General features: G+C 38.4%; 1 protein-coding gene across 1 annotated transcript; it reads left to right on the forward strand.

Annotated features, from left to right (window-relative positions):
* The first annotated feature begins 375 nt into the window (after positions 1-375).
* Positions 376-9,247, forward strand: psmd11b (proteasome 26S subunit, non-ATPase 11b). Its single transcript, XM_073490264.1, is given in 15 exon segments — positions 376-466; positions 1,593-1,694; positions 1,794-1,823; positions 1,826-1,908; positions 1,910-1,990; positions 3,729-3,786; positions 4,219-4,413; positions 6,002-6,146; positions 6,282-6,342; positions 6,547-6,609; positions 6,921-7,046; positions 7,406-7,441; positions 7,532-7,583; positions 7,677-7,819; positions 7,912-9,247. Coding segments are annotated over 14 exon segments (1,266 nt in total). The 3' UTR covers positions 7,912-9,247.
* The last annotated feature ends 871 nt before the right edge of the window (positions 9,248-10,118 follow it).

The following is a 10,118-nucleotide window of genomic DNA, read 5'->3' on the forward strand; positions in this document are numbered from 1 at the left end:
TATACAATAATAATAATAATAATAATAGCATCGATAAAATTTAAATTCGCAATCTGTATTGTTTATAGATGCAAATGTAGTCATCACAACCCAATATTTTATGCCAAAAAAACACAGTTAATTAATATAATTAATATAAAAATAAAAAAGATTAAAAAAAATGTAATTAAATAATCGATTAATATGATAAAATAAAATGCGTAACAAAAGCAGCTTCTGATAATTGTTTACTATCCCTTTCTGGAGAAAAAAAAAGACTACATTTCCCAGATGCCCTAAAATCCCGACATGCAAGTAGCACGCTGACGTCACATACGCTAGGTAACGTAGTCCCCGCACGTAATTTTCATTCAGGCAGCATTTTGAATAAGGAAGATGGCGGCTGCAGCAGTGGTTGAATTTCAGAGAGCTCAGTCTCTCATTAGCACGGACCGCAACGCCTCTATCGACATCCTCCATTCGATAGGTAGGTGTTCGGCGCGGGGTTTGAGACGGACGCTGTCCCCCGGACCGCTGTAATGTGCTATTTCTCAGTCGGTGAGGTTAGCAAAGCAAAGCTAGCTAGCGGAGTTCAATAGCAAGAGCCGGCGGTGTGCCGTGCTGACTCACTGTTGAACGGTGGGTAACGGCAACTGCTAGTGGATATTAGCGAGTTAGCTCGTTAGCAACTTTGCTAACTTTAGGCCTGGCCGTGAAATATGTAACAGTTATCAGTAATGTTTAGTTTCTTACTGTGTGTTAGCCTTGTGTTGTTGTGCCGGTGAACACAGTTTCAAGGCTAACTCCTGTTAGCTGTACTTAAAGACTGTCACGTTAGCATGATGAGTATTGTAGCTAACGTCATTAGCTTGTTGTCAAAAGCCTTCAACCCATTTCATCAACAAAGTGAAAGGCAGCTGTCTAACAGTGGAAACAATGACCAACTATCTTTTTACTACTGGGACATTTATGAGTGATCGGTCAGAGTTTGGTTGTGTGTTTATGGTTGCGTAAACGGGAGCAAATGATAATTGCATTACTGTAAACAGGTCTTACATTTCACATAGACATCACTGACCTCGAATTGCCTTGTCACTACAGCCTGTTAGCAGTCCTCGCTAAACTGTTTATTCTTCTCAACTATAAGTAATGACACTGAATATTGATTGTGTTCTCACTAGTGGAGTAAATTAGTTTATTAGCATATGACAGAAAAGTAGTCAACTGAATTTTTTACAATTGTGTGTGTCATTTAAAAGACAAACTTTCACTGATGCCATCTTAATTATGAATGTGTTGCTCTCCTCTTCTTTACTTAGTTGTAAACTGAATGTATTTGTGTTTTTGCAGTTTTTCTGCATGTTTTATTTTTTTTAAATAGGCTAAACAATATGTACAGAAACCTGATTGGTAGTCGTGAGTAATATTGAGATCATGTAAATAAACCAGATCATGTGATATCAAAAATTGTGAAACAGGAAGTCAGTCATGATTTCCAAAGCTTCAAAGTGCTGGACTCACACCAATGGAATGAATGTCTCACGTGGGACTCTTTGTGGTGGTTAAATAAATGAACTGGTTTCTGATGTGAAGTTGTTGCCTTTCTTAAACAGTGAGGAGAGATGTTCAAGAGAACGATGAGGAAGCTGTCAGGGTTAAAGAACAGAGCATCCTGGAGCTGGGGACACTCCTGGCTAAGACCGGACAGGCTGCAGGTAATCAAGTCAAACTTTGATGTTCATTCTGTGCCAACACAGCCTATAAATAACCTAGTGAGACTAATTCTATGTAATGTTTTTTTTTATGTCATCCAGAGCTGGGGGGTCTTCTGAAATTTGTGAGGCCTTCCTGATTTCCATCAGCAAGGCCAAGGCGGCCCGGCTGGTCCGCTCTCTGCTGGATCTCTTTCTTGACATGGAGGCAGCAACGGGGGCAGGAAGTTGAGCTGTGTCTTGAATGCATTGAGTGGGCCAAGGCAGAGAAGAGAACCTTCCTACGACAGGCTCTGGAGGTAAGGAGGTGTAGAATAAGCTTGTGGGTGCTATCAAATGGCATAAACGTAACTTAATCCTCTGCATGATTTTTTTTTTTTTTTTTGCTGAGTTTGCTGACACTCTGTAGGAAAAGATTTGGGCATCAAAAGCTTTTGCACAAACTCACAGCACAGCAGTTATGTTGTCAAGGACAATTGTCTGCATTACTTTTGATGCCTTGACTGCTGATGAGGTAGAAATTTAAAGGTGCTGATTTAGATTTTTGTGATTAGCCCAAAAATTGTCAATTTGCCATAAAAACAACCTATCACAAACAGCTGATGTATCCATCCTCACTCCCAACTCTAGTTAGCAGTGTCATACCACACTGTTCATGTTTAATGCAGTGATAACAAAAGTGATATCCTCAAACATAAACAGCTGCTGTGGAAGGAATCAAATTTAACATCTTCAGGCTCATGGAGTTGGAGACGCCGTGATTTGAGACAGGGTATGGTGGAGGATTGGTTGTTACATGTAACACTACCACTGTGGCATCACTTTGAGATGAAACTAAAAGAGAACAGGAAACCTGATAAATGTGTTGAGGCTAATCTGTAACTGCCTGAAGAGAGTGACAATGAGAGATGTGATACATCTACTACACACTGCTATCTATGATGACATCACCTTGCTATAAGCAGCCAAAATGGTCTCCTTGGCCAAATGACTGCCAGCTGGTTCACACTCACACTCAGGGATAGCTGGAGCTTTTGGCTGAATTACAAAAAAACCGGATCAGCAAGATTTTGTATTCGTACTGTGTAGAAGAAAACTATGTAATGAAAGTATGAATTAGTGAAAACTGAGAGAAGGGACGCTCCTCAGACAGGCTGCGGTTTGCCTCAGGCCACATATAATGAATAATTTGATAGAATTTTTAAAAAATGACAAGACACTTTGTTAATAGCACTATTTGTGCCATGAGCTCAGGCTGAAAGAGAGAAATCCTCATGTACTTGGATAAGATCCACCTTTGAGAACAGTTTGTTCACCTCCTCTCTCTGGCACTTTCTGAAAGAAATAATTCAAAAGAAATGTAGGAACTGTCTGTATGCTCTTCCAAGAAGTGTGTGACTGGCATCTCAATATCTCTCAGTGTTTGCCATGAAATGCATCATACTGATTGACATTTTGAAGGGCCTGGAGACAGAGTGGGAGGAAACTAACAGTAAACTTTCAGGTAAAGATCCATGTGGATCAAAATGTCAGTGAAATCTTTTTTGTGTGTAGAGCATGATTACAATAAAGTAGCAGGTCCAGGTGCCAGGGTTTCTGTTTGTGTCTACTTGCAGATGGAAATGAGCTAATAGCTAAATCTGGCACCTTTTGTATGAGATTGTTTTTGCACATTGCATTAAATGTGATAAACTTAGTTTACGTGAGTTTACGTTCCTACATTGATTTCTTTAAATGTTTTTAAAATGATAATTTGAAAGCAAACAAGCAAAATGTGTGGCTCATAAGGCTGTACTGTCCCTGAAAAATATTCTGCAAAGATCAGTTGTGATAAATGTCACAATTTGTTCAGTCATGTATTAAGAAAATAGTTGGGCAAATGTGCAGACTCTATGATCTTTGCTGGGGTTCCGGTCTTTTGATTTTTGCTGTAACTAATGCCATTTCATTATCTTTCAGGATACATATTGCAGCTTTTCCAGGCGATAGATTGGCACAGTTGCTCTCTGCTTGTCTAATAACTCTCTCTTCTTTCAGGCACGACTGATCTCGCTCTATTTTGACACCAAACGATACCAGGAGGCCTTGGCGCTTGGTGAGTGTTTAGAGACGGAACATTTTTTGTCTGTGGGTAAATGGCAGAGTTTGCCTTCAAAGATTTCACAAAAAGGCTGAAATTGCGATTTGCCCAGACATGTTTATCAAACATACACAGATGATTTGTAGTCCATGAAGAAACACCAAAACTTTCAAAAGATATCTTTTTTTATTGTTGCAATCTTATTTAAACTTAGTGTAACAAGGTATATAGTTGCCTTTCATTAAAATGTTTCATATGAACCACATTGACTAAAGTAGCTTACAAACAAAAGGTTTGCAAAGTTGTTCTTGTAAAGAAGAGAAAGATTAGCATTTATCAGGTCAATAATTGCACAGGAACCCCCTAGCTATTTACTCAGCATTTTACAAAGTTATTGCAACAGTTAATTTGCATGTTATTAACTCTAATTTGTTCTCTATTCCTCAGGCTCCCAGTTGCTCCAGGAGCTGAAAAAGATGGATGACAAAGCTCTTCTTGTGGAGGTTCAGCTGCTCGAAAGCAAGACGTACCATGCTCTCAGCAACCTGCCCAAGGCCCGCGCAGCCCTCACCTCAGCCAGGACCACCGCCAATGCCATTTACTGTCCTCCAAAGCTCCAGGCAGCTCTGGACATGCAGTCAGGTCAGATGTTTTCATGACTCTCACCTTTAAACTTTACTTTGGCTGAAGTGGTCCAGATGCTGTGTGTGTGAGGGATGACTGATAGGCAGCATTTATCATGCCGGGGAAAATGAGAACTTAATGATTTGTATTATCAGTATCATAGAAAATATTTTAAATAAGGAACAATAACCTCCAGATACTTGACAGTAATTATTATTTTATGTTATTTGACAGCTTAACCACCTGGCTTAACCACCTGGTACAGGAAAAGCACAGATATAACAACCATTAAGCCATTCCAGTCATTATTTATAATATTAATCACACCTGTGCTTTTCTTGCCAGGTCATGTCAAAGTATATGTGCTATAAAAAAAACAATTATTCAGGTGTGGAATCTGCTGATCTGATGAGGTGTAGACAGGGTTCTTACAGATGCTTGAAATCCTTAACACTTAAGTTTTAAGTGGTGTTTTTTAAGTCTGTTGAATACAGTCCTTTAAACCGTTTGTAATTGTAACTGGGGTACTTTCATAATAAATTGTTTATATTAGCTCAGACAGGTTATACAGGATACCAAGTCAACTTACAGACAGGTGACACATTTTAAAACATGAAACTTTGAGTGTTTTCCTTTAATTTGTCATTCTTCCATAACATGCTCATTATCATCTGATTTAAAAGTCATGAGTGTATGTGTATAAAAATTTAATTTACATCTGATGTAAGTTGTTCAAAAAGCTTAAAAATGGCCTTTGGAAATGCTTCAAAAGTGCTCACATTTACAATGGAAAAGGTGAAAGAAGCCTGATAACCCCTCATAAATTATTCCGCTAGCAAACATTTTTGGAGAAAGATTTGATGATCCCTGTTTTCTACCATGTTGTCACTCCATGAGTCTACCACTAGGGGGTGCCAGATAAGTCTTAAATACTGTAAGTGTGCAGAAAAGTCTCTGTTTTTTGATGGTATTACACCCACTTGAATATTATGCTTTTAGCCTACTCTTCTTTGTATTCAGAAAAGCCTTGCAGTGTTTTAAACTTTTTTTTTCTGATGATCAATTTCATGATAGTTCAGACCAATAAAATATGTGTGGTCATCATGTGATATACTGCACCATCAGGAGGCATCACCCCAACACAGACAAGTAAAGTTGAGTTAATATTTATTTTGAGAAACTCTTCTTCTCAACAGTTGACTGACTGGGAGTTTATTTGTGGTGTGTTCCTCTGTGACTCGGTTCACCTCTCTGCTGATAATCATCTCAAAGTCACACAGTTTGTGATCAGCAGTGTGAAGGCAGAAGAGCTGTGAGGCTTGACAGTATCATGGTTATTTATGAGTTTACAGCTTAGTGTGAACAAGAAAAAGGGACAAAGCTTATGGTTAATGCTTCGGTAACGTCCAACATTATGTTTATGTGGTCCAACACCCAGTGAGACTCAACACATTGTTTTAACGTTTCTTTGAATCATACTGTCATTAGCAGCTACAGTGGTTATCTTCAGCCCAGCAAGTTTGTCCAGTTTAGTTGACATTTTACATTTCCTTGTAACTGTCTGGCCATATATGCTAACTATCATGCCGTGTCATCTCTGTTGCAGGGATCATCCATGCAGCCGAGGAGAAGGACTGGAAGACCGCCTACTCCTACTTCTTTGAGGCCTTCGAGGGCTACGACTCCATTGACAGCCCCAGAGCCATCACAGCACTCAAATACATGCTACTGTGCAAAATTGTTCTCAACTTGTGAGTAGAAATGTTTGACCTACCTTTACATTGATTATGTTACTATGTCCTAGCATCCATAAAGTAATTTTCAGTCATGAACCTTACTGAATTAAATATCTAATTATCAACTTCTCTATTACTTATCTTTTTCAGACCAGAGGAGGTCCAGGCCCTGATTAGCGGTAAACTGGCCCTGCGATATGCTGGCCGACAGGCAAGTACCAACAACTTTATACTCACAGCAGCCAATAAAGTTCTTGGTGTTCAGCTCAGTTTCTGTTTTGATCATTCTAAGAGAAAATGACCTTCACTGTACTTATTAGGCATCTCTGTTTGGTTCTGGTAAACAGTCTAAGTAAGTTTGTTTCTGTAGAATGACATTTAGATTGTCTTTTTTTCTTTGTTTTGATCCATCTAGACAGACGCACTGAAATGTGTCGCCCAGGCCAGCAAGAACAGATCATTAGCAGACTTTGAAAAGGTAAGAAGCCCTTTTGTCTCGTCACGTTCATTTGAATGAATATTCATGTAGAAGAGGCAAACTTCCATTTAGCCTTTTTGATTGTTCTTTGTTTAGCTACTGCTCCTTCTGCCTGCTGGCTGATGTGCAGCAATCACAGAAATGAACTATTTGCTCCTTGAATTTTAGTCTGGAAGATTATATTTGGTGAGAACATGATGCCCAATATCTTGTTCCAAGTGTTGCTCAGTGTATACTGCCTTTGCCAAAAAAAGTTTTTGTAGCATGCAGATTGCTTCAGGCGTTTTAGGTCAAATTTTTGCATCTTTCAGGCCCTAACAGAGTACAGAGCAGAGCTGAGGGACGATCCCATCATCAACACTCACCTGGCCAAGCTGTATGACAACCTGCTGGAACAAAACCTCATCCGAGTCATTGAACCATTTTCCAGAGTACAGGTAAGGACAAAATGTGTCACCATTTAGCCTCGTGGCCTAAATCTTTCTGATATTTTGTACCTCAGCATTGTCTTTGTCCTCTCTAACCTAATATTCAGACAGGATAGGTTTTAATGTCAGTATTACCGGAGTATGTCCATGATTTTGGGCCATCTCAGTAATTTTTGCACGATGCAGTCCCACTTTCCTAAGAGTCGTCTCTTACCTGCATTTTCTGAGTCTTCTCAGGAGTTACTACTGGGGCTTTCTTTTCCCATTCCAAGCTGCCATGAGTATCTTCTACTGTATTTGTTCCTTATCCTGTTAAAGAAAATGATGATTAAATCCTGTATTTAATTTGCCTTTCTTTCTGTTTTCAGATAGAACACATATCGGGTCTAATCAAACTGTCAAAGGTTTGTATATTGGCAGTTAGCACATTTTTCCTGAGTGTTAAAATCATCAATTAAATGTTATTAAATTATTATTTTCTTCTGTCTTTACAGGGAGATGTAGAGAGGAAATTATCACAGATGATTCTGGACAAAAAGTTTCACGGTAATTTTCATGAACAAATCAGATATTTCACTCTTCACAGGCACAGCGAGAGTCTTCGGTGTGCTGTAATATTTTTTTATGATAATGTTACAGGAATTCTTGACCAAGGTGAAGGCGTCTTGATCATATTTGAGGAGCCCCCAGTGGACAAAACATACGAAGCAGCCTTGGAAACAATTCAGAACATGAGCAAAGTCGTGGACTCACTTTACAACAAAGCCAAGAAGCTAACATAGGTAAAACGAGATGTTTCAGTAAGAGAAGGAGGAAGGATTGCTTCTGTGTTCTTTATTTAGGTTGTGCTAAATGTGTTTTCTTTCTCCCTCAGAGCAGATTGCCACGGCAGTGCGATGGAGGAACTGTGTGTGTTTGACCAGCGTGTGTAACATTTTAAGAAGGGGACAAGGGAGAGCAACGAAAAGTCCCACAAACTGCAACAAACAGGATTCCCCCATCAAACTCCCCCTCCTCTCCCTCAACGGACAATTTCATCACTTCTCTTGTTTGTTTAATTTTTTTTTTTCCTCTTTAATTTTGATATCTCTTCAGGATTCTGTATAACACTCAGCGGCCAAATCAGGCCATCAGGGAATATTGTACAACCACAATAAAAAGATTAAAAAGGTTTAAGAATACATATATGTTTATATCTGCTATAAGGTTGGGCTTACAGAGCCTCGAGCTGTCTCCACTGCAACCTCAAAGGTGCAACATTGACCTCTGCGGCCTCCGACTCTGGGAGGAGGCTTTCTTCTTCTTCTTATCCATAATTTCAGAAGCACACTGTTCAGTTTTTGGAAGGTTGGGATACTCCTTGGGATTCTGAGTTTTGGTCAAAGAGCTCCCTCTAGTTTTTTTTTTTTCTTTCCCTCACCATATCAATGCCAACAGTTAAGTACCCACTGTATTTCAGATATGTATTAAACTCACTTTATTTGTTTTTGGTTTTGTGTTTTTGTTTAAAAAAAAAAAGAAAAGAAAATCAGAAGGTTGCCACATGTCTGCCCGCCCTGCTTATGTAAGTTTAAAGAACAGACGGGATGCCATTTCACCACTAGTGCCACTTTTTCGGCGCTTCTGTTTGCCTCAATGTTTGGGTGCAATATGAAATCGAAGGGCAGAGGTGGAGATGTATTCATCGCCTCTGAGCGTCATGAGTTATCCCTGAGTGAGCAATTCTCCATTGTTAGTTCCTAGCACTAGTGTGGTATGCTAGTAACCAAACAATTTGTATGGTTTTGATTTGGTTTTGATTTTTTTTTTTCTTTTTGTTTTGTTTTTCTCTTATAAAGACATTTTCAAAATAAATATTTTGTATTTTAAGGATTTTGTCTTGTCTCTTGCAAAAAACTGCAGATGGTAATTTGATGTGGTAAATTTCATTGGACACTCAGCTATATGTTTTATAGTATCAGGCTGAGAAGACGGGATCCACATGTTGCAAAGTGTCTCGGGAGTGTGACCCAGAAAATGTATACAGTAGTTCAGTGCAAGTATGTTTGTTAATCAAAGGGAAGGTTTATAAGCAGTCGGAAGCAATTCTTAAAATGACTCCACAGGATGTTGACACTGTAAAATAGAAATTTCACCCAAGAGTCTCTTCCTCCTGCTGCTATATTTGTCACACCTCACATCAAAGGGCATTAAATCAGTTAAATGGACAACTTTGGATTGTCTTTTATTTTTTTCACACAAACTGATGTTTACTGAACCCATGTTGTCAAACTTGGGTATGGACATGTTTTTTTAACCTCGGCTTGCAACCCTATGGGCAAACAGGGTCTTCGTTCTGGAACCTTTTTGCCATTTTTAAGGACATTTAAGTTTTCTTCACACAACTGTTCAAACAAGTGCCACAAACTTTTCCTCTCCAGAATTGTAATGAAAAGCACAATCATTCTCTTCTTTTTATTTGTAGCTGTTAGAGCCTCTAATATTCTATCACAAAGAGAGGTTTTTAAGACTCCCATGTCCTTCAGTATTTGTTATCAGAGGTACAGCTTTTCACTGTGACCCTTTGAGCATCCGAAATAAAGAGTTGACCTCACCATGAAAAATCAAACTACTTTTTTTTTCTATTACATTAACACGTTAAATCTTGGAAATGGTATCCAAGTGCTTCTTAAAAAACAAACAAAATTAAGCACTTTGCTTGTTTGTCATACAAAATACAGACGAGGGAAAAATACAATTATAACTGAGGATTATTAATGTGAATATTTTTTCTATGAAATGTAAATATTGACCCCAGTTCAGTTTCTTATTTGTCCTCCTTTCCACATCACCCCTCACTTATAGCTGTAATTTTAGTATTTTAATTTGAAAAACTACTTAGTATTAGGTATTAGATTAAGACACAACACAACAATCCAAAAAACAAACAAACAAAAAAAACCATAGCAATCTCCCTTAAATAGCTATAAATAATATCTTAGGGAGATTTGTTATATGTACACATTTTACACAAGTTTAAAACTCAATGTTATTTCCAAATTCAAAGATGAACAATTCAAAATACTTTGTCTTATGGATATG

Source organism: Pagrus major, chromosome 20, assembly GCF_040436345.1.
Source record: "Pagrus major chromosome 20, Pma_NU_1.0".
Lineage (NCBI taxonomy): Eukaryota > Metazoa > Chordata > Actinopteri > Spariformes > Sparidae > Pagrus > Pagrus major.